A 26,138-nucleotide genomic window follows, 5' to 3' on the forward strand; every position below is an offset into this window, starting at 1 on the left:
TGCTCTGACAGCTCCTTCTTTGTAACTGCTACCACAAGCATAACATCAACAGAAACTCCCTTGCTCCAATGTGGCCTGTTCATAGTGGGACAAGAAACTAATCAGGATGATGGGGAATGGGTTCTATAGTATCTGGTTCCTTCCATGGCCAGCAAAAAAACAGATCTATAAGCTCATCAGCTGGGGGAGTTACCCAAGACATATATGGGCCAGACCCAGCAGCTTCCAGCAACACTGACTACTCCTGGGAGGGGGAATCAGAGCACCATCTACCTTTATCCTTGAGAATTTCTAAGATGTCTCCAAAGGAGCCCTCATCTGGTGAGGATCTAGAGGACTTTGCCCCTTCATCGAAGTTGGTGTCTTTGATGAGAGACTCCTGAAGGGACTCTATGTCTCCTCTTGCACTTTCCTCTTACAGGAAGCCTCCTCAGTGGGATGGTCTGCAGAGGTGTCCGAAGAGAGGGGAAAGTCTTCAAGAGGGACTATCTGGACATTTGCTGTCCCTGTGTGATAGGTCTGACAGGATCAGAACTCAGACCTGGAGGAGGCAGGGCTGTAGAATCTAAAGAGGAAAGAGTAATTGTATCTTTTGGATGAGAGAAGACCCTCTCCACCACCTCAAAAGCAAAAGGACTGGAAGAAGCAGTTGCTGGTTGCACCAGAGCTGACACTCCAGAAGCCACCTTACCTCAACCCTGCCCAGACCCATGCCTCAAAGGGGGAGTCAGATACGAGCTGCCCAATGCTGAAGCTCCAAAGGGCAGGGATGGCTCTGAAACTTCGGAGTGGAACCCAGCCCCCAGATCCAGCACTGACACTTTGACTCAGAGACTCATCCAGGTCCAAATGAATCTGTGCTAAACAAGTCCAAGAAGCAGTCAGAGTTGAAGATCTAGCATTCGTCAGATCCAACATTGACATTAATGGGTTTCTCAGATCTGAAGTCTTCGGAATTGTCAATCAGATCAGAGAAGGAGAGATCACAGTTTGGGAAGCAGAAGATAGGCTCATAGATCCAATGGGAGATAGAGTCGGGATAACCCCCATATGAATTTGAGCTCTGAGAAACTTCCTCATCATCCTATGCAATTCAGCTTCAGAAAGGCACCTGGAGGACCTGATGAAGGAAGTGGTAGACTGGGACCGAGATTCTCTCCTCTGGGTCTCCTGAAGGACAGGAGAGTGGAGCCAAGGAGAAACAGATTACAGAGAGAACCCTGGGGACTAGCTCCATGGAGACACAGTGTGGGAAGATGCCTGGTCTGAGGATGTCGGATCCAACTGTTTTTGCATCAGATCTGACATGGTCAGATCCAATTTCTTTCAAATGTTAGAAGAATGCTCCAAAGAATGAGTTGACTTAGGAGAGCGGGTTGGAGAGTGCTTTCTCGATTCCTTTGCCACTTCTGCAGGGGTTTGAACCATAGAAGAAGAAGAAAACGGCAGCAAGCCCATTAGAACCACTTTGTTCCAATGGTTGCTAAGGACCCTGGAATTAAAACATGCACAAATGGAGCAGTCCATATTCAAGTGTGAAGCACCCAGATGATAGACATGCTCCTTGTGGGCATCAGAATTTGGAATCTTGTGCCCACAGGAAGTGCATTTCTTAAAACCAATGGGTTTATCAGCCATGATGATGAAGAAAAAGAAAGTTTCTTTTTTTAACTACCAACAATGGTAGGGTAAATAGGTTACCCTCTAAGGGGTAGAAAGAAAGAACAGGGAAGGTAAAGTAACAACAGTGGTACTTGAGAGCTACCTAATGTAGAGGGAATAGAAGAAATATAAAAGGAGGGTAATATTAAATCCTAAAGTGAGAGAAACCTCATGAGTAACTAGGGAAGAGACGTAGGTGATATGGAATATTTGAAGATTATAAAAAAAAATATGGAAACTGCGCTCACTGAAAAAAGATATTACACCCAAAAGCTCTGCGAGGAAGAGCCACGTCTTTAGTGATATGGTGGCAAATGAGATCTGAGGCTTTGCAGGTTGACCAGGGCATTATGAGTAGAGGGAGGAGCTTGAGAGTTGCATCTGAGAGTTGTAGTAAATGTGTCTTGAGTCTGAAAAGGACATCAGATCATTGGATTTTGTTTCAATATTTAATCTTGAAACAATAATAAGTATTAAACTCTATTGTCTGTCATTACTGACTGTAATCCTCAGTGATTTATCATAAAATCAAAAATGTTACAAATGGCAGGGTAAAAATCAGGGTAAGTTGACATATTACAAACAATTGCTATGCAAAATAATACTAGGAAAAATAATGAATGACAACATACTCAGTTCAAGTTTGGCTGGGATGGCCTTGCTCATCAGCAAACTAAAATATAGCACTAGTTGCAGAAATAATTGATCTAAACTGATAACTGTTTTATTTGGTCTTATAAATTGTTCTGGATCTCCCTATAAAATATATCATATTATAAATATATCCCTATATCATGCAGAATACTGTATAGATGCAGATCACCCCCCAATGTAAATACTTGAAATAGCCAATACTTGATATAGTATATTCTTCTTTTATTATTAATTTTCAGTCAAATGTTCATACGTATTAGTTTTGTTCAACTGGCTTCTCATGAAAATAATACAAAATTACCATTTTTAGTACATATTTTCTGACTCACTTATGCCTCCCCTGAAACAGGGAGGTAAGCCTCACAATTTGTAAAATGCTGATTTAGTAGACTGCTAATAAATCTAGCTAACATGCTTACTTTGTACATAGAACATTGTATTAAATTCTTCTCTAAAAGTATGGCTTGGTATGCTTTATCTTCAGTGTCTTTCAGCATGTTGCATTTTTTTCAGTATGGCTTCTGTAAGATCTCTGTCAACAAACAGTTACAGTATTTTCCTACAAAATGCTAAAAAGATCCCAATGCTTATCTTCCTGCATGTGGTCACTATGTGCAAGGTAGAGCCTCAAGATGCCGGCCTTAGGCATACGCTAACTAGGCGGCCCCCTAGGGCACCGCTCTAGCAGGGGGCACTTTTTCAATATTTATTTGGTGTAGGTAGACCAGGATGGGGGCACTAGGTGATGTGAGGGGGGCACTGTGGAGCTCTTTTGCCTAGGGCACCAGTTGACCTAAGGCCGCTCCTGTGCCTCTGTTACCTTTCTCCATACATTTTACTTTTGCACAAAACTAGGCAAGATCCCAGTATGTGCATTTACTATATTCATTCTTTCAGGATGTTTTTCCTCTGCCCATGGCTATGAGACTATATGTAAGTAATGTGTTGGGCCCGCTCTGCTGTAAAAAAATAAACAAACAAACAAACAAACTCCACTTAAGCTTAGTTCAGATTAATTTTCTAGTTAGATTTTGTTGTTTGCGAATGAATTATTCACAAGTGCCACTCTTACTGTTACCCAAATGATAAAGCGGCCTTCAGAATAAAGGAATTGCATATCAAAGGTATGAATGTTTCTGATGACTCAATGATACAAATGGATAAAGCCCTAACTCTAATCCTGATGATAAGGGATTGATTACTAGATGCAGACGCATGAGGAGATGGCAGGAGAGGAACAGAATGAACAGCTGTTGCAGGCTCACTCACTCTGGAAGGATAAATGGCAGCTTTGGTCTACTGCATTCATCACCAGTAAGGCAAAGGGCTGTGGTGCCAAAAGCAGTGAGGACCAGAATGTTGGCTCACTGGTACCAAGTAATTTAAGATAGCCTTCAATTGGCATGTGGGTAGTAGCAGCATTAACATGTTGGAAGAAGGCATTGTAGAAACTTCACTGTGATGTAAGTTGTCCACATCAACCATTAAGAGGTGCGGTTAGTACTTAACAGAAATAACAAAACTCCAGACTCAGTGAGACAGCAGTTTCATGGACATAAAATAAATCACAAAACATTAAACCATATAACAGACCAAGCGCTTTCACCCAAGACAATTTGTTGGCTGGCTTTTTTTTTTTTGGCTAGTGTTACTTTGTATATATTTAATGAATTTGAGAACTTCTATTCTCAGACTCTGATGAAGCACTTCGTCTGTTATATGGTTTTAATATTTTGCAATTTATTTTATTTCCATTAATCTGCTATCTCACAGAGTCTGGAGTTTTGTTATTTTTCGGTCTGCTGTAGTGTTTGTGTGTTTGGAATTTAATAGGAATACCCCAAACCTTGTGTTGCTAATGAAGTAACCCGGGGAACTTCTAGGAAGTTTCCCAGCCTGGAGACAACCATGTCCTCAGCTGCGCATTGGAGGTTTTTTTTTTTTTTTTTTTTTTTTGGTGGAGAATGAAAACAGATTGTTGAGATGGGGGCACTGATACCTGTGGGCCTGATAAACTGTAAATTCAAGTGAAGGGAACAGAATACCTCTACAGCTTCCTCGATGCTGTTGCTTTGGCAACCATCAAGCTGTCATCTCTATGCTCCCATATACAGTCCATTCACTCCTCCGGGAGGCGAGAGCCAAACAGCAAAAAGCAGAATAGTCATCCATCTGATGCTAGAATTTTTTGCATGTGTCTATAACTGACCTATGGTTTGGCATGCAGTGGGAATCAGTGACAGCAACCTGTAAAGAATGTCCTGCCCCTTTTGAGGTCATCCCTTTTGATGAATCTCCAATCTCTACTGGAAATTCTACAGTACAAGTAAGTACCTGTGCAAGTGCCCTGCCCCCACCCCCAGACAAAGGTGAGCTGGCAATGCAAAGGCATTCCTCTCTTCATCCATGCTATCTCTAGAATGCGCCTGAGCTGATATTTGAACTCGGGTGACTTGGGTCATAGCCAGAGCTTTATCCCTCATTGTCAAGTGATGTTATGATCTCCGAAGGGATGTGATGTACTGGGGATTTTAAGTTGGTTCAAGATTTATTGGGGTTGGGGAGAGAGCTTGTGTAGCTTCAAGAAGTTAGCCTTCTACAGGCTCTCATTCATTCATGTTGACATTGGCATTTTAAAGTGGATTTTTTCACAATGTAACTCAATAAAAGTAATTGAAAAGTTTAAAGCTAGATGTCATGCAGTATATGAATTCGAAACTTTAGCAGTGACTGAGAATGAGTGGTGCTGGTGATAATTAAATTTGAGATATAATGCTTCAAATATAACTGACTGGGTTTTCTAATAATTAACACGTTTATAGTAATAAAAAATATGAAAAATTAGTTTATTCATTTTGCTATGGAAACCTAGCTATCTTGCAAAAAAACAGATAGGAATGTTACTGACTAGTTTTAAAATTTGGGTGCACATTTTTTGACTGTTGTATGGTCAGTTGTGTGATATGACATAGTTATATGTTGATTTGCAATTGATCAAAAGTAAGTGTAAACATTTTATATTACCAACATGGTTGTACCACATTTTGTTCCCAGTTAGGACCTTTATGGATTCTTATAACCATAAAACTGATTTCCTTTTGGAAGGGAAAGAAAAAAAATAAGATTATATTTAATTTACTTGTTTATTTCAGTTTCATAACAGATTACGTGGACTGCTCACTAAACCAATTTAAGCAAGGTAAAAAAAAACAAAAACAAAGGGAAAGAAAAAATTAAAAGGTAAATGGAAGAAAGAGGAACATTTATCCTATGGCCTTTAATAAAGTATATTTTATTCATGTAGTGTACATAAATGCATCATTATTTGTGAGCACTCCCTGGGAAGTATTGTCAGGGTATAGTTATTCAATAGGGAAGAAAAATATGTTTTAGAAGTGGCTTCCACCTGTGAGACAGCTATTAGTTCTGATTTATTAATGTCCATGGATTATGCAGTACTAGTTTGCAAAGGTTATAGTTTCAAGGACATTGTTTTTGTTGGGTCATCAGACAAGGTTAAAGTCTCTTTTAAAATCAATTAATGCAAACAGAAATATTTTAAGCAGTTTAAAAGGGTGAGAGGATATATTCAGTTATTGATGATGGACAATTTTATAGTTGGTTTAATTTGGTTGATAGCTATACTGTATATACACCGTAAGCAAGTTTTAAGAGATATAACCTTATGTTTTGATGAGTGAAAACTTTATCATTTGTTTGGAAACTGTGAGGATCTCTTACATACCGAAGACTTGTGGATTTATTGCAGATCAGCTATAAAGTCTTACAAAAAAACTATAAATAAAGTTAATAATTTGAATCAATGCGGAAAAGATATGATAGCCAAACCAGAATGGATTTCGTCAAGGTATGATGTCAATGAGGATGTGAGTTAGGCCCAGCATATGGTTGCCTGCGGACAATAGGTCAGGCACTGTAACACCTCTTAGACGAATATGGAGGTAGTGATTTTGCTACGAATGTTATACTTTATTCTGGTGATGTGACTTTATAATGAGCTTCAGATTAGTTAACAAGCTAAAACTGAACTGAGATGCATATTATCCATTGCAAGGCTTGTGTTGTTAGTGTAGGATGTATAAATAATATACACACCACCGAACATTAAAATGCTTTTGAAAAGACAAATAAATAAGCTTTATTTTATTATGCATTGTTGCTTTCTTTGTATATTATTTACTATATTATATTTGCTTATGATTAAATCTGGGCATTTAAAGAAAGGTTTAATTTTCAAGTGTTACATTGTATAACATAAAAGACAACAAAGGTGATTTTAAAAAAAGTTACCCAAGGGTTGATATCTGTCAGATACAGAAGGGAAAAGCATAAGGAAAATAAAAAGTGTGAGTGCTTTGGTGTATTAGAAATTAAACTTAAGACATTTTATATAGGTGAAACAAAAATTTCTCTAAACTTTCAGCAGTCTCCAGAATGAAAGTGGGTATTGCGAGAATCCCTGGTATATGCCTTTGTCTTATCTACTAATTGATGAGATAGATGATGCAAGTATAATGCAGATCACACAGTTATGAAGGGAAAAATCAGTACTAACCAGTGTATGCTGGACTGCTTTTAAAGGACACATTTGTACTATAAAGACTGTTATAAAGGATGATCTTTCCAAAAAAGCCAGTAAACTCAGACTTGTAACCAGTCTCACGTCTATATTTCAGCCACTTACGTATCCATGACATTTGTAAATGTTTATCTCTGCTGGACAGTTTAAAGGTAAAAATCAGTCAATTGTTATTATGCTTTTATGAGGGCACAATTGCATCCTTAAAACCGAGTAGCTGAAAAGAAAAGCCTGATGTCCACAAACTTATGCAAAATATCTCAAACAATATCCAAACCAAAAAGTAAAAAGGTCACACAGACAAGTTATTAGGCAAAAACTGCAAGAAAGACCCAAGCATGCCAGATTCTTCACTATGTAATATCTTAAACCTCTTGTAGTGGGGGTCCATGGGATATATGCAAATGTCCCCTAGCCAAACAATCAACTTACACTGCAATGGAAATTAAAAAAAAAAAGACTGAAACATGCATGTCTATAGCTAGAAGGATTTGGATTTATTGGCGTGAATGTACCCATAAATATTTAAAATTAAAGTATCATGTCATGTAGCTGAAACACTGCTACGTCACTAAGGAGTGACAGGCCATTTATGCTACAGATACACTTGTGAATACCCATCCAGCCTTCTAACATCTTTTTGATGAAGACATTATGTCACATTCCTTAAGCTGAAGTGGAAGCTTGTACTAGGGATAGGAACTGCATAAGAAATCTTTCTCGAAACAGCAATTTGATTATTTGCTGAAGCAGGTTCAGATTCCTGGTTTGAGACTTGTGGACATGTAAGGGGTTTAGGACTACTGCATCCCTAAAGTCTAAAAGGCAGATTCAGAATCCTGGTTCTAATGATAGTAATTGTGGAGATATACAAGATCTAGGAGTAAGACATATAAAATATTGTATGATAACTATAGGAACCAATCAGAGGAGATTATAGAAAATTGGAAAGAAAGACTGGATAAGCAATTCAAAAAGAAACAACAGTAGGACATATGTATGGCCCCTAAATATGCAACAAAGTCTATAAGGCACAGATATTTTTATACCCCAAGCAGACTCCAAAGAATTTTTCCTCGGATAGATGCCAAATGTTGGAAGTGATGGGGAATAAAAAGCTAACTGGGAACATATGTTTTGGGAGTGTAATGAGTCGGCAGACTATAAAAATTCCCTAGAGAGTACTTTGTCAGAAATATTGGGTGAGCAAATGGGTGTAAGTAAGGGAATGATTTCTTTAAGCTGGGATACAGGATCTGAATTGCCTAGGCATAGTAAGGCCTTGTTAAGATTAATTTTGGTGCTTGCTAAAAGAAAAACACAATTACTAGAAAATGGAAATCAAATTCTAAACCAACTGTATTTGACGTATTGAATATTGTAACAGATATAAAAGAACTGGAAGTGTGATCTTTATAAAAACTTAGGAGCAAATTATATCGGAAAAATAGAAATTCTGGGAACAATGCATACAGAATATGTTTTGGAAGAGGAATTAGGTTTAAGGGAAGGCATGTATTGAGGAATTTATGTAAGATTTGATTGATGATAGTTATTCAAAAGAATACATGTGATATATAATGCTTGTAAATGGTACTATGTTAACATGGTTTGTTTTCTTTTATATAAATGTATGTTTGCCTACATCTTATGTGTTAATTCAATGTTGTTGTTTTTCGGATTTTCCCTGTTAGGGGTCGCCACAGCGGAACTCCGGTCCGCTAATGACTGGCAGTAGATTTTCACGAATGCCGAGGTGCCAGCTCGACGTTCAACCTTCAACGAAGGCCCGCCCATTTACGCATGTCTTTCGAATGCCCACCCAACCGCGGAGAGGACATGCAGACTCCACACAGAAGGCACTCCCCGCACTCTTCAATAAAGGTGTTAAAAAAAGAAATCTAGAACTACTGGGTCCCTAAAGGTCTGCAAGACAAGACACAGATTAAATGTAACTAGTCTATAGTACAATGAATACAGGGACAGGGCTTACAGCCTCTTTTCATAGCACTTGTCTTATATGCCTGTGATATTTTTAGTTAAGAACCTCCTGGAACCTTTCCAGTGACTTTATATATCCAGTAAGTTACATCTCAACAGGAGCATTGTACGTGATGATAAATGTGATCAATGCAGAGTACAGAGGGGTAAGGACTTCTTTGGATTTAAACGAAATGCCCTTTGCAATCAGCTGTATTAGATAGAAAGATTTTTGGTGTTGCAATATGATGGTCAATGAGAAAGGAATTTTCTACCCTTGTTCCAAGGTCCCTTACAACACTTTCATTTCGAAGTGGAGTGTTGTCTTGATGAATGGAAGGATAGTTTACCAAATGCAACAATATTGTACTTTTCAGCATTTAGTTTTAACCTGTTTTTGAGCAACAGTTTTTTGACATGTGTAAGTTCAAGTTGGAGCTTCTGCACATAAGAGGGGGATGTAGATTCTTATGTTTTTGAATCCAGTGTTTTAGTCTATAAGAACACTGAAAAACACTGACTCAGTATAATATGGTTTCCAAGTCCATCCAGTTATCCAAATTGTTTTAAAAGTTGACAGTTTTTTGACATCCTTATATCTAATGGAAGTTGATTTCCAGATTCTTAGTATAACTTGGGTTATAGATTTATATCTAGTGACTAACCTTATGTTTGCAATACTAAAATTGATATTATCATATTCATGAGTCAAAGCATTCAAACTCAGATTAACATTCAAGATAGCGTGTAGTGACTCAAGATGGAATACCTTATAGACTAAGATAGCCTTCCCACTAAAATGTCTATAATGAATCATAAATAAGTTTAAAGTCTTGCATCTTTTGGTATAATTCAGATGTTCAACAGGAAGAATATGTCTGGTAAATATCCTCTGCACAGATTCCAAACTATGCAGTTATTTACTTGTGTATATACAAAAAGAATGATTATATTTAAGTACGGATCTTACATGAGTGATACATAACTGAAGGATCTTCCAGTTATACCTTAGCAAAATATTTTTCATCAAGAGTTCCAGGTTCCTCATGGCTTTAGATCTAATAATATTTGTATGAAATTCAAATGATAAATTGTCAGTTATAATTATATCAAGGTCTTGATATTGATTAATTACCTTAAAATTGACACCATCCAAAATCAAAAGTTTGTACACTTGGCATTTATGTGTACAGAATGCTTGTGCATTAGAATCTGCCCATCTTGAAAATGCAATTAAGAAATGGTTTATGGCATCTATATCATTGCTTGAGGCAGTAAAACCAAACTGCACGTTTCTGCATATTTATTAATCCAAAACAAGTTATTATGTGCTGCAGCTGAAAAAACTAAACTGAATAAAAAAGTGGCCCAGTACAAATCCCTGGGGAATACCTGTGTGACTGGCAGACAGTCAGAATTTATCATTTTAATTGTGAGATACTGACTACAACCCATAAGCCACATGAAAATCTAATTGACAAGCTACTGATTGCAGTTATGTTTCTGTAGGGTAATGAGTAAAGATAAATGAGATAAAATCAAAATCCTTAGCATGATCCATGAATACAGCACTAGCAGTTAAACCCATGCTCACAGAAGTCATTGAGGTTAGTCAAAGTTGAATAGCCTGATGGAAAAGACATGTTGAGCAAAGTCAGTACAGAGTTGTAATTTGGTTCCTGAGGATATATTATCTTTCAAAGCATTTGCCCAATAACAACGTTAGACTAATTAGTCTGTATTTTAAGATGTCAGAGTTGCTGCCTTTTTAAAACTGGGGTAATAGAAGATTGTTTCCAAGATTTAGGTACAATACCCCTGACTAATAATCCATTAAAGATATGGAGCAAAATAGGAGTTAAAGCTTTGCTGGTATTGTAAAGTAAAATTCCAGATATGTTATCTGGTCTAAATGAAGTATTCTTACCAATCTTATTCAGTGATTTAGAAATAAAATCTTCAGTGACAGCTGAAATAAGATCTGAACTGATTGTCACTAGTTTTGTATAAACTGACAATAAGTCATAATTATTAATTATTGGACATGTAAAGTGTTGATTAATAATTATGACTTATTTATTTCTATTTCCGGTCTATGTGCACACTTACCTTAACCCGGTCTGTAACCTTCGCACCACAGTAGAGAAAATAGCGAAGTGGCAGAAATGGCCCACCAAATTCTTTCCCTAGGAAAGAAGTCAATGCTCTGCAGCTTCACTATTTTCAGCGTTCGCTGTTTCAGGTTCGATATTGAGTTATGGATGTTATAGAATATTGTGACTTAGTTTTGGAACTTATTTATAAACTATGAGTTAGGCATCAAACCCTACATCATCAGATGGATAGCCAACTGGCTCACTGACAGGACACATGCCCGGATAGGTGAATCAATGTTTGGGGCCACTGCCTCACCAAGTTTGCTAAAACTATAACCTGGAAACAATCACTGAATCCCCAAATGATGTTGACATTCTACAAACAGGCCTAAAAATGGCAAACTGCTGCTGACAAGACCATGGTCTGAGACTAGATGCTAAAAAATGTGTAATCATACCCTTCGGTAAATCAGATATCCTTGCAAATTATTATATTGATTACACACCCCTAAAAAAAGACCCAGTGGTGAGGGACCTAGGAACACAGATGGATAGTAACCTAAACTTTGACTGCCAGGTAGCTACAGTAGTGAGGAAATCCTTTTGTGAGGCTAAACTTATAAGAAAAGCCATGGCATCAAGATCAAAGGAAATCATAATGCCATTGTACTTGGCCCTCATCAGGCCCATAATCAAGTACAGTGCTCCCTTCTGCATGTATCTAACCAGGTACTTACACCAATTGGAGTGGCCCCAGGGGTTTCTCACTAAACAAATACAAAGCGTAAGATACACGTTTTATGCAGACAGACTAAAGGCCCTTTCTCTTAACATCATCTCAAATCGTTTATTGAGAGGGGTCTTATGCCTGACCTACAAGGCATTCCATGATCCAGCCCAGATGAAAATGTTACACATTCGCAAGAAAAATTATATAAGGATAACAAGTTCCATGGACCCGAACCTTATTTGTGACTAACAGGACTTGCTGGAGAGACAGATTTGTATCCCAACGGCTACCTCGTCTACAGAATAAACCTCCCATCTTCGTAGCACAAAGCATGTCCCTCGCTCTCTTCAAAAAGAATTTGGATAAATGGACGGGAGCCATAAATTCACTCCCAGGGTACTGCCTAGTGCTCATGTCCCTTATGGACAGAGGCAGTCTGTAAAATGACTCAGGACTCCAACACCCAAGGGGAAATTAAGATATACTATTGTCATATCTTGGGTATTACTGGCTAGGCTTGTAAAGGCTCTTGTGCCATTAGCCTAGTAATCATCTATGAACCTATAATATAACTTCTTACTAAGATCCATGGACAGTTTTCTTTTAAATGTACCCTTCTGTACTGATAATGTTGACCTAAGCATTTTACTGACCTTATTAAGCTTGGTTTTATTTCTCTTTGTTGGGAATTTCTTAAATCTCTCAAATAAGCATTTTTTTCTTTTTGGTATATTGTCTAAATATCTTTGAGTTCCACCAAACAGAATACTTACTTTTTTCATGGACTAAGTGCAATAGTATGACTTCAAGAAAACTCTGAAACATTTTTTCAAGTTTGGCATAACTCAAGTCATTCTCATAACATGTAACTTCAAATTACTTTGGATTTTTTTAGAGCTTTAGTAATCTCATCAAAATCCAACAAATTATACTTGTATTTTTAATAACTAAATCCAGGTTTGAGTCACAACATAATGTGGATCCCTATTAGATGATAGAGTTTTCAGAAACTTGAAATTCATATGGTTGAGACCATATGATCGAGTTTTTGAAAACTCTAAGCTTTGGAATGGTACAGCGAGGATTGGGAAATCAACCTTTTTCTTCACTGTAGTGAGATCTCGGAGTTGGTATGTATAATTTGCAGTGGGGGGGCAAAGCCCCAAACATGAGGGGTGCAGGGGGCTTGCCCCCCCCTACATAAAAGTAAAAAAGTAGATTTTTTGTTGTTGCTGTTGTTGTTGCTCAAGTTCTCGGAAACTTGATCATATAGTCTCATCAGTATCAATTTCGAGTTTCTAAAAACTCAATCATCTGACATAGACCTCATACTGACATCAAAAATAATTGAATTATGATCTGAGGATCCAAGTAGGAGTCCAGTATTCATATTCTTTATTATTGTATGACAATTTGCAAAGATTATGTCCAAAATGTTATTTTACCTTATCAGTTGCCTGGCAATTTGCAAAAGGCAATGAAGTTATATCATATCCAAGAAATCTAGTTCAAGTTTTAACAGTAGTATATTTATTCCCAGTTAATCTTAGCATAATTCAAAACACCCATTTGAGTAACTTGCTTTGAACTAATATGTCTTAAAATTTCTTAAGTATTCAGCATTCAACAATACAGCCGCGGTGGTGCAGTGGTAGCGTTGTTGTCTCACAGCAAGAGGTTCTCCCGTTTGATTCTCGGCTGGACCGGCTTCTGTGTGGAGTCTGTATGTCCTCCCCGTGGTCGAGTGGCATTCGAAAGACATGCGTGAATGGGTGTGCCTTCATTGAAGGTTGGGCGTCGAGCTGGCACCTCGGCACCATGAAAATCTACTGCCAATCATTAGCGGACCAGAGTTCCGCTGTGGCTACCCCTAACCGGGAAAAGCCGAAGGAACAACAACATTATTCAGCATTCAATAATAAATACATGGAAGGTTTCCTATAAGTTAAGATTAGAGTTAAGGCTTCTTTAAAGAATTCACCCTTTATGTCTACTACCAGAGTTTTCCAACTGCTATTAATCAGTGTAACCTCAGCAGTTATAGATTTGTGAAAAATCAACAAAACTCCTCCACCATTCAAATTTATCCCTCAAGCACTCGAGGGTGACATCTAGATTACAGATGTCTGCAGACCTGGTTAGCCAGAGATCCCCATTTGTAATCCGGAGATCTGTAAAGTAGATTCCGAACAGCATACCTCTTAGCACTGGTCCCCTGAAGAACACCACAGGTCATCTTCATGTTCTCAGAAGGCTGTACCTGCCACCTTCACTATGTGGACTCTATTACCCAGCCAATTTGCTGTCCACCCAACTACACAGGAATCTATTTGGAGCTCATTTAATTTGTTAATTATGTTAGCATGTGGTATGGTATTAAGTTCTCTACCTAGTTTGAGATATGCTATATGGACAGCATGACCACTGGACACAGCTTGTAGAGTTTGCCAGATTCATTAGACAGGATCTAACCTTAACAAATTCAAGTGTCTGGGGTCAGGTCCTATAAAATTTGTAATATCATAATTAAATTAGTCATCATATGTTCCACGTCTTTGAAAATAAGATTTATTAGGCTAATGAATCTGCAGTTTCTAGGGTCAGTGGTGGGTCCACCTTTGTAAAGTGGCATCACAACAACCAGTGACTAAGTTCAGGTTTAACAGCTGTAGGAGTAGGTCCACTAGCACTTGCTTCATACTATTTAACATGCAGCTGGCTATATTATCATGTCCCATGAAGGATGTATTTTATGCTTTGGACAGTAGCTTTAGCAGGTGGTTCTTTGGATATGGTGGGGTGTTTGAGATTAGGTGGGATATGTTGACTTTGTGTAGTTTTCTCAGGGGGTTAAATTTGCATTGAATTCGTTTGCTAGTATGTTGGCAATATCCACTGGATTTAAGTACATAATGCCATTTTGAAAAAGTTCTGAGAAATGCTGGGTGTTGCTCTTTAGTTTTGTAAGATAACTTAAAAAGGATATAAAATTTCCTTTAGTTTCCAATGCTAGAATAAGTTCATGGGCTGCCTTCATTTTCCTGATGGCGGTTTTCAGTTCCTTTGAAAACGTATTATTATTAACCTTGATTTAAGGGTCTTTTATTTTGCTGAATATTTTAAGAAGCTTTTTTTTTCTTTTATTGTATTTTTTATTTATGCAAATCGACCACTTTGCTGATTTACTCTTAAACTTCCCATTTGTTTGGATCTGGTAGGGGCTACCTGGTCAATGCATTTACCCAAGTAAGATACGAATTTGTCTGTATAACTGCTTGCATAACTACTACCTGTAGGTTGCACAGTTGTACTTTAAAAGAACTGCAGAAGGTTAGTATGTTTAAAATCTTTGAATAAGGTGATATTTGCACCTGATGATTTGGAGATTTTGAAGGAAATAATTGCTAATGTATGATCAGATTTAACTGAGGGAAGGGAATACAAGGAGGTTAGTACATACTGATACCATATCAGGGAGGACTAGATCAAGAATATTTTGCCCTTCAATGGATTCACATATGGTTTGGTCCAGGGATTTTTTGTTTAGAAAAGCAAGTAATTTTTGGGTTTATCTTATAATTAAGGTATAGGTATCGCAGTTTATCATCAGGTAGTTCATGTCTCTTATAATAAAGGCATTCTTGTTTACTGGAAGTTAATCCAGTATGTTTAGGAATTTAACATGGTTTTCTGGGAGCAAAGAGGAGATCCTGTATCCTACTATGATCTGACAGTTGGTCTATTTAGTGTGATATGGATATCAAATAGTTCTGTTTTTGGATCTCCAGGAATCTGCCTCATGGTAATATGGTCTTTCACAAATATGGATATTCCATTGCCATTACCAGTGGGTCTAAAAGTGTGGTAGGTACAGAACTCTGGTACAGAGGGAGTACTTTCTGTACTTTTCAACCAAGTTTCTGTAATAGCACACACACACACACACACACACACACACACACACACACACACAGATACACGTTCCAAATGCAGTAGGGCCTTGAGATCAGGCAATTTATTATTTTAGACTCCCAATGCTAAGTAGGGCTAGCCTGATGTGGCCAGGTGCTTGATTTGCTTTGTCAGTGAAGTTGGGAGATCCACTGGCTAGATTCTATCTGAAAAAGGCAGTATGGGGGCAGCAAGGGCTATAGCCAATACGCAGAAGCCCTGGAATGAGAGTTGTAAGCCATCCCTGGCAAACCTTCCCATGATGACACATAGTAAATCCCCCAGAGTGACACCAACCACATAGCAGTTATTGAAGCCAATCATCTTTTCTCTCCATGTTGGCATCCCTCACAAAGAAAGGATTTCACTCAATACAAAGGTCTTACCTAAATTTGTGACATGCGTAGACAGCTCTGCCATGTCTCTCTCTGAATATCCCTCACAGTTTTACACACCAGGTCATTTACCCCATGGACCACCACTATTTCATAATGATATCTGCTTGGCTTAAGAGTCCTTAGGGCCCTTAACATGTCGGAAATTTTGGGTCATGAGAGACAACTCATTGTCACCATCTCATTGTCCAACCTTGTGAGATTTGAGTCAGTATGCCTGACAATGAAGTCACCAATCACTAGTACACTTTTGTTAGAAGGGTGTATAGACGCACTAGATTTGGAGAGATTAACTACCCGGTGACCTTTTGCTATGGTAATGTTAATATGTGCTGCAGTGGTTGATTTATGCTAAGCCATAGGCTTACTGGGTCTTGGAGGCTCTGGCAGTGACTTTTTTTACAGCATCACTGTACTACAGTTTGCTGTGTTATTTATGTGGAGTACTGTGGTGTTATGTGTTGCTCACAGCACATGCTTCTTTGTGAGATGGAGGTCTCCATTTCAGTTATATATTTGCATCTCTCACATATGGATAGCACCGAGCTAAGCAATAATTCACTGTTTATGACTATCAGGCAATTAACAGCTACACCGTCTGAGTATACCAAGTGCTATGAGATTGGCAAATGGGGTTGGAAGGCAGCCTGACTTTTCATTTTAGTCAGAGTACAGTAAAAAATCGAATATTTATTTGATTTCTTTAAGGGGCATTTAAGTAATTAGTAGTTAATTGAATAATATATTTTCTGATTTTACAATTTGGCTTTACTGCCTTATTTTCTATAAAGAATATTTCAGTAATTGTAGTCAATAGAACAATATATTTTCTGATTTTACAGAAATGTGGCTTTAAAGATTTATTAATGGATGTCTACTTATCTGTTGGGTAGAAGGGATAAAAATAATAAGGATAAGATAACTAAGGACTGTTTATAAATAGCTAAAATAGTACTGGATGCAAATCTCTATTAACAGGCAGTGTGGGACAACAGCTTCAGTCTCTTACTGAGTCTGAGAATGATGGGATGTTTGTAGAGACTGGAACTGGCAGTGTCTGCACCTGTCTAGTACAGTGCTGCACTGAATTGCATGGAGCGCTGCTCAGCATTGTTTATCCAAGCAGAGAAAATGAAAGAAACAATAGAAAATTAGCTACAGCTTCAGCCAATATTTATTCTCTGTCAAAGAGAAACTAACACTAACCAAAACTAAATGGAAACTTATAAAACAATGACAAGAAAATTAACAGAAAGCAGATAATAATACTAAATCAGGTAGCTGGAAACACGCAGTAACAGCCAGGTGATTGTATAGACACAACAGACCAGTTATTTTAACAAAAACACTGAAAAAGTACAGTAAAATTGACTAAAGTAGTACTTTAAACTGCATAAATCACTAGGTGGCTGTACGCATAACTACATTCAAATATTTTCCAGCTCTTCAAAAGAGGAATGAACTAAAAATACCAACTTTTGTAATTTCGGCACATGTGCTCTATGCACAGTCTTCTGAAGCTTTTAAATTAAGGCAAATACATAAGCAAATAGATAGCACCCAGCACTGTTTAACCAAGCAGGGAGAAAAAGGAAAGGAACTTGACTAGGGCTTCAGCCAGTGATGTCTACTGCCAAATCAGACACAGTAGCGATTTATTCTCTGCCACAGAACTACTACCACTGCCTCTAAAAACAGTAACACTGACCAAAAGTAGTCAAAATGTATAAAACAGCAGCAAAATTAAGGGAAACCAGAGGATAACAATGACTCACATGCCAGAAAACACTCTGCAATGCAGTTTTTGATCAGGTGACTGTATAAACATAACACACTAGTTATTTTAGCCAAATACAGTTTAAAAAAAGTACAGTAAAACTGAATAAAATATCAGTCTATAAATAATTAGACAACTGTAAGTGAAAATGAATTCAAGTGTTTTCCTACTTTTTCCTATGAACTCAAAACACCACATTTTGTCATTTCAGCACATGTCATCTGTCCACAGCCTTCTGAAGTCTTTAAAACATGAGGCACTCAGCACTGTTTATCCAAGCAGATTAACTAGATTCATAGGTTCATAGATAGCTAATAGGCTATGGGCCCAAGGGCCTACGTAAGCCTTGCCAATAAGGTTCCCTGGCTTACGCCACCCAAGAAAATTATTTTCCTGTGCCACTGTTGAGCAGAGACACAGAAGTGATCCCCGGGGTGTATTTCCTATTTCCCATCCACTCATGAAGACTTTTCTTGAAGAGTGCTAATGAAGAACTTTGCTTGACATAGATGGGTAGCATGTTCCAGAGTATGGGAAGTCTCTGGGAAAATGAAAGAAAACTACTGGTTTCACAAATTACTCCCAGAACAAAATATATTTCTTCACTGACAGGACCGCAGTGTTATAACACAAAACTACAAACAAAATTATATTTTTAAAAGTGCTGCCTCATGGAAAGCCTAAAAAATGCAATGGAAGCAGAGTTTTATAAACAACAGTGAGCCCATTACATATCTATACACATTGTCAGATGTTTATCATGGTGTTTTGTGTCATCCCATAAATCTAATACAAGGCATGCAAGCATGCATAAGATCGGCTTACCTTGCACAAAGATTCTGTTCCAGTAGAACTTCCCTACGTCAATGCCACCAAGAAATACCAGGTTTGACAGTATCAACATAGCAGTTGAAAACGATGCAAGAGCTGCATAAGCTCGCCGCCGCATTCTTGGGGACATGGATCTTTCCTAAGGAAAGAAAGTTAAACATCAGCACTAAGGTACACATCATCAGTTACATTATTTATTTTAAGGCTTTTCTTCATTTACATGTTGAACAAAGCACCTAAGGGGAAATGAAAAAGCTGTCACTGAAGAGCAGAAATTAGGTAAGAAGCAAGATCTTTTACAATACTTGGCCATGAGGGTATGAAGATCGCAATCATGTAGGCCACCACAGTGAACAGTCAGACAAAGGAAAATGAATACCTGAAGAAGATAGAAACAAAGCTACAAGGCATACACAAACAGTAAATGGGAATTATTCGACACATAAATATCAGGAAGTTCTAAAGTTTGAAAAAGCAAGGAAGAATGGACAACACAGTTACTACAACCACAGTAGTAGTCGGAATTTTTGAGAGAAACCATAAAAATGCACTGGCCTGAACCACAGAGACTGATGGGGCTGCACCGACTTCACTGACAAGCTGAGGGGTAATTCTTGGTGTACTTCAGAGACAGCAGTATCTTTAAGTGTTTGCTAACCAAATTCCCCTGTGATCTCAAGGTTTATTTTGGGTCACCTTCACTCTCGGTAAACATCTATACAACACATCTTTCTGAATGCCCTGCACTAGCAAATACTTCTAGAAAGGGTAGGGATGTATGGATATATGAATGTATGTATGAATGTGAGATCCATGAACCCAATGGAGACATTAACCAGCTCTGAGTCCAGCAGTTGTTGGCACCTCAGTTATACTGACCCTTTGTAGCATGACTTCTTATAATCACTGTATATAAACTGATTCGTAGTTTTCAGTAATGGCAGACTATTTTCAACTCAGGCAGCAGAACTTCACTTCAGAAGTAGCCAGCATTGATTACCTTTCTATATTTATATACACACACATATCTACACACAAATATTTATCTCTCTCTCTCTCTCTCTCTATATATATATATATATATATATATGGTTATCAATGTATGAAAAACGTTGTTAATCACATAAAAAAAGCTGTATACAGATATACAGAGTGAGGGATGCACACGCACCATATACTACAGAAGGGACCTTGTAACAGTATGTATACCAGGTATAATATGGCAATGCTTCATGCAGATGACCCAAGAAATGGGAATCACCTGAGAAATGTTGGTAAAAGAAGCACTAGAAGTGCATAATGGTAGATGCTTTTGCCTGTCATAGAAGAAGGATTTTGGACAAAGAGTGAAGACTCTAGATGTACTGTGACTACAGGAAATTACAAAACTGTGGAATACAAGTAAAGACCGTCCTGTGCACATAGGAAGCAAAAGGAAAAAAATATTTATGGATTTATAGAAATTTGTGTTGAACTGTTTTGTTGCAGTTAAGAGGCATTAGCTTAAAACAGGACTGCGAGTTTGAACAGTCTGAATGCTAAATGACTTAAAACTACATATTGCAGGCCTGTGCTTGATGTTTTTAAATTTATTTTAGGAAGCAAATGTTAATTAATACTCAAACTAAAGAAAGAAAGTTAAAACTTAAAATGAAGAAAGTGTCAATGATATGCTATACCCGATACCAAGTACATGAAACATCAGTGTATTTTACATCAACTTCTGCACATCAAAGGTAACTAAAATTTGTGAAAAAATGGCTTTCACTACACTGATTGCAAAAGGAGAAAGTACAGTTGTGTACACTTACCATAAATGTAGATGTTCGAGTGTATTCACTGTTGCAGTCATCACATTTGGGTTATCTGTTTGCAGTAGCCCTCAGTTGGCCTGATTATCAAAGTTTGGGTCCTGCATCAGTTGCTGTCTCATCTTCCATGATGTCAGGTAGTCAGGGGTAAAAGCATGCAGCCGATGCCATTACATCAGTTTTTCTTGCCCCAGATGTCAGGTGCTCCCCTAATGGTAAGCAATTAAATACATATATATATATATATATATATATATATATATATATATATATATATATATATATATAGTCTTTGGGCTGGAGGGAGGGTAACCAGGACTGTAACAGTGAATACACTTGAACATCTACAATATTTATGGTAACTGTACACAAGTGTACTATGTTCTTCATGTTTCACTGTTGCAGTCATCACATTTGGGTAGATTCTCAAAGCTAAGGATGGGAGGAGGAATTTAGATAGCATTAGTACCAGCTATAAGGCCCTGCAAGACTGCAGTGGCAAAGCCAGCTCTGGATTTAGAGAAAATTGGCAAATACTAATGCTTGGTGAAAGTATGTACAGAACTCCAGGTAGCAGCTTCTAGGATGTCTCTGGTAGGGACACCTCTGAGAAAGGCTGCAGAGGTAGATGCAGCCCTGGTTGAATGGGGTCTAATCCCCTGTGGGATAGGTTTACCATAGTGCTTATAGCAGAAATGAATGCAATGGCCTATCCATTTAGAAATGGTTTGCTTTGAAATAGCCTTCTCCTCTGCCCCTGCAACAAATGCCACCAGCAGTTGTTCAGAATTCCTTTGAGGTTTATTCCTGTCCAAGTAAAATCTAAGTTGTCTGTGCACATCTAAGGAGTTGAGTATCCATTCCCCTTTGTTCTGTGGATTAGAAAAGAAGGTTGGCAAATGAATGTTTTTATTAAGAGCCACACTGGATACCACCTTGGGGATGAAGGAGGGACTGGCCCTGACGGACAGCCTGTCCACATGAAAGATGATGAAAGGCTCCACTGCCATAAGGGCCTATAATTCAGATACCCTTCTTGCTGAAGTGATTGCTAAAAGAAAAGCTGTTTTCCAAGAAAGGAATTTTAACTCTGCACTTGTAGCTGGCTCAAAAGGAGGCAGAGTGAGTTTTTCCAATACAAAGTTAAGGTCCCAGTCTCAAGTTGGGGCTCTTCTGGGTGGTCTTAAGTTTTTGGCCCCTCTGAGAAACTGCTTGAGCAGCGGATGAGGAAAAGAGGGGTGGTTCTGTGTTGTAATGAGCTGAAATGGCTGAGGCGTGAATTTTGATGGAGGAAAAGGAAAGGCCCTTGTGAAGCATCTCAGTTAAGTATTGAAGAATCTGAGGTAAATTGGGTGCTGCTGTGGCCATCCCTTGAGTTTGGTTCCAGGCACAGAATCTTTTCCATTTTTCAGCGTAAGATTTTTCTAGTACTAGACCTCCTTGTCTCCAAAATGATATCCAACACTTGTTTACTGAGGGATGGTAACTGAGACATTAGGTAATTAGCCAGGCTGCCAGGTTCATGGTTTGAAGCTGGGGGTGTAGAATCTGGCTCTCCTACTGTGACAGCAGGGTAGAGGAATCTCTATCAGAGGGGGTAGAATTTCTGGCAGTAGTAGCCTTAATGCCCTTGGGTCCCTGTGAAATGGTCTCAGGATCTGCAGTAGGATTTTTAAAAAGGAACTTGTGAGAATCAGGAACCCTGTAATATCTATCAGGTTTTCTGGGAGCAGGAGGTAAACAGTCAGGGGCCAAGCTAGATTCCGAAAAGGCATCGTAAACAATGCCCAGCACAGGAGGGATAGCTAAAGGCCTGTGTTGGGGCAGGAGTAAGACATCTCTAAGCCTCTTTTTAGAATCAGAGTAATCCTGGCTTTCCCAGTGAAAAATGCTCCCTAAGAGTATGCAAGGTTTCACCAAAAGAAAAATCCTCTTGGGGAGAAGCAGAGGGAATAGAGTCCTCTGCATCAGAATCCTCATAGGCAGATAAGGGTAAATCCTGGTCATCTGAGGAGACAGAAAGTTCAGAATCCTGGTCAGAAGTATCATAAGCAAACTCAGTCCTAGCTTTCTTAGAGGGGAAAGGTTGGCTTCCCCTGATTAAAGTAATAAGGTCTTCCTTCAGCCATTCTTATCATTTGTTTTTTAGGCATAGAAGCCTGATCATGCAGTCTGGGTGTCGGTTTCCTAGGCATGGTTCGAGTTTTAGGCCTTGAAGAAGAAGATGGCATCTGTTTAACATGCAAGTCAGTAAACCTGAATACACCCTCAGAGGCCGGTGCCTGCACAGCGGCTCCGGACCCATCCAAGGTAGAGACATCCGCAGGTTACACAGCCGAAGCATCTCGCGGCATACTGGACTCTGAATGGGTCTCAGTAGAGACCTGTGAATCTGAAGTAGCGAGTTTCAGGGGCTGCAAAAGCGCCTCACTGAGTACCGGCGAACTGGCGACTAGCTTAGGAGAACCGTCGTTGACAGCTTTGGACCTAGGCGGCCTGTCTCTGTCTTTATCTTTGCATTTTTTCGGAATGTCGGTAGTCGGGTGGCTTACCAAAGACATATCTGGATAATTTAACTCAGCACCAAAATATTTAGAAGCAAAAATATACCGGCGATGAATACTTTGTGGTTTAAATAAGGCACAAAACTGACAGCGAGGTACACAGTGGTCAGGGCCTAGGCAAGGAATACAGTATGAATGAAAATCTTTATGAGGTATTTGCTTTCCACAAGAAATACAATTATTGACTTTTACTGACATTGGTTTAGAGCAAGAAAAAGTTTCCCCAATGAGGTACTTAGCTTTAGTTGAAAACTTTGGTTCTGAAACTCGAAAACAAAAATTTCAGGAGTTGGCCGACCGGCACTTGCGAACTGCTTCTGCTTCGGGCACTGCATGGCAAGAAAGACTGATGTAATGGCGTCGGCTGCATGCTTTATACCCCTGACTACCTGATGTCAAGGAATATGAGATAGCAACCAAAGCAGGACCCAAGACTTTGATAATCAGGCCGACTGAGGGCTACTGCAAGCAGATAACCCAAATGTGATGACTGCAACAGTGAAACACGAAGAACATCAAATGTTCTCTTTCTGCAATCACTTGGTTTAAAAAAAAAAGAGGCCTAACTGTGCCTTCAGACATACATTGTTTGAATAATGACAGTGTTAGAGAAAGGGATTTTCATAAGGTAATGGAAGAGTTGGGGTTGGCTCTAACCCTAACCCTGCTCCCCCCAACCTCAACCCTACCATATTAACTTATGAAAAAACCTTTTCCTAACAGCACTAAGAAACAAGATACTAACGCACACTACATGTATACAATCACACACACACAACACTAAATCACCTTACCTAGCCATGATTTTAATCCTAAACCAAAAACACTTGCACACAAACTCCATTCTCCTCACAAACATGAGAACACACATAACACCAAGTCCCCCTTCCTAGTCCTTATTTCAATCCTAATCTGATCTAAAATGTAGGTTTGTGGTTTATAAATTAGTGCAAGACTAGCTGACCATGCAGGCCATTTTAAGCCTAGCCAGTTTCCCTTTTTATGCTCGAATTAACCAATCCCATTTAGTTAGATATTGGCCTTACCCATTCCATGGTCAATAATTAAATATTACCCGTAATGAACAACAAAACACAAAAAAGCAAGCAGCCAAGGAGCACTATTTTCAAAATCTCCTGCAACTGACTAGCAGCGATTTCAATACAAATGCACAGCAATAAACTCTGCCAATTAAAAGCATATTTGATAGAGCACCGGGTCTTCATAGCTGCACAAGAACTAATAGCAAGATTATAGCCCGAAAAACAAAATAAAACAAAAAAAATGTATTTAGACAGAAAACTGCACAAGATTAAAAGCTTTGGCATCTTGTCCTTTACTATAATGACCCCAGGGTACTTTGTATAAATAACTGGTAGTGTTAGGCAAATCTCACCATTATGAATTAGGTCTTTGTGCACGCAAAATTATATTTGTGTACTTTTGTTTACTGGAACAGGCCAACCTCAATCACTATGCAGTTTTCACTGAGAGAAATAAGACACTATTTTACATAGAGAAGCTGCCTTGCTCTGGCCATTAAAGACAATATCCAGCTATAGTGAAATGATCTCTCACAAAGTTAACTATTGGAGAATATTTCCATAAAGAACAGGGATCCCTTATACTGCAGCATACCTCTCAACCTCTTAATGCAAAAAATCTTGACAGAGCCTAAAATAACAGGGCAACAAAGACCCAAAAATAGGGACATATTTTAAATATTACACTCATACAGTTAGAAAGTTGCTAGAATAACAGGATTTGTGTTAGCATGGATTTTTCTGAAGGATATGAAGTCTGAAACTCAAATATCATTATTTAATGACTAAGATCACCAATGATTTGCCAAACAACATAGATTTTATGAGGAACAGAGGAAAAATATGAGGCAAAAATCTGGACAGTTGAGAGGCATGTACTGCAATATTACATATGCAAACTGCTCATCAGGCTATGCAGCACAGATGGATAAAACCCTGACTATGACCCAGACATCCCAAGTTTGAGCAGAAGCTCTACCACTGGAACAACTGGGTGTGGGGGAGGGGACTAAGTGACCTTCACTAGATTGCCTACCTGCGGGGAGTCCGAGGTGGCTTTTGATCAGCCAATTGTTCCTGTGTAAGGAGTGCTTTGCATGATACCAACAGCTGCAGACCAAGGAATATGGGCTTGGTAATTCCAAGCCAGTGCATGCAGCCCACAATGGCGCCTATGTGGGATCATAAACACAGGGTGGGGTGGGGGGGCACTGCACATCCCATGATGAGGCAGTGTTCACATCAGTTATCTGAGGGAAGTGTGGTTAAGTGAGATACTGAAAATGTAACCATATTCTACGCCCTGAATGAAGGAGAAGTGCAGTGCAACTCCATAGCTTGGAGATGGATATGATATATCCTGAAACACAGCTGGCCCCAGACTGTAGGGTATGAAGTAAGACCTTTCAGCCACTGGGACAAGGTCACGTCACTTTAGCATTCACTAGCTGAGGCACACAAACGGGGGCACAAAGTCCTCCACAGCTGCCTCAGTGATGGTCTCCAACTGTCTGTCTTTCTCCCTTCCAGCATGGGTAGGCCCACTGCATCATGAACAAACGGGATTGAGTCACATGACAGGAGAACTTAACAGTCATCAGGCACAGAGGACAAAAATCTATTAGAGAAAAAAAAACAAACTGGTAAGCCCTCTAATTTTCTTCTGTTAAGTACTGCTATTAAACAAGTAGATCACATTCATATGCGTCAATATTTTACAGGACCTTCTATTGGAGTCTGAACCTGCTGTTTTGGTGGTGGCAAACTTTGAAAAGCTTTCAACTCCATGCTCTGGAATTATGTTTGGGAAGATATGATTGCTATAAAGTATCCATTTCTTTACATTACTGCAGTACGGAGCCTGTACAGGGACCCCAAGTCAGGATTATAAAAATGTATTTCTATCAGAACTGACTATTGCAAAATGCACTAAGGCTGGGTTGTCCGACTATTGCTTTTTCTTTTAGTCTTGTCCATAAAGCCATTAAACAGATCTATGAAAAGGTTAATTGTCCACCCCCATAGTGTTTTTTCTTAGGCAAAT

At 38.7% G+C, this 26,138-nt stretch overlaps 1 protein-coding gene across 1 annotated transcript in view; it reads right to left on the reverse strand.

The window, feature by feature from the left end:
• The window catches only part of HHAT (hedgehog acyltransferase), a 3,149,942-nt gene that overhangs the window by 665,064 nt on the left and 2,458,740 nt on the right, over positions 1-26,138 (reverse strand). The window contains exon 11 of the mRNA XM_044061752.1: positions 18,671-18,815. Within this exon, the coding sequence (XP_043917687.1) occupies positions 18,671-18,815 (145 nt within the window). The remainder of the gene's footprint in view (positions 1-18,670; positions 18,816-26,138) is intronic.

Source organism: Protopterus annectens, chromosome 1.part0, assembly GCF_019279795.1.
Source record: "Protopterus annectens isolate FY-2018-M chromosome 1.part0, PAN1.0, whole genome shotgun sequence".
Classification (NCBI taxonomy): Eukaryota; Metazoa; Chordata; order Ceratodontiformes; family Protopteridae; genus Protopterus; species Protopterus annectens.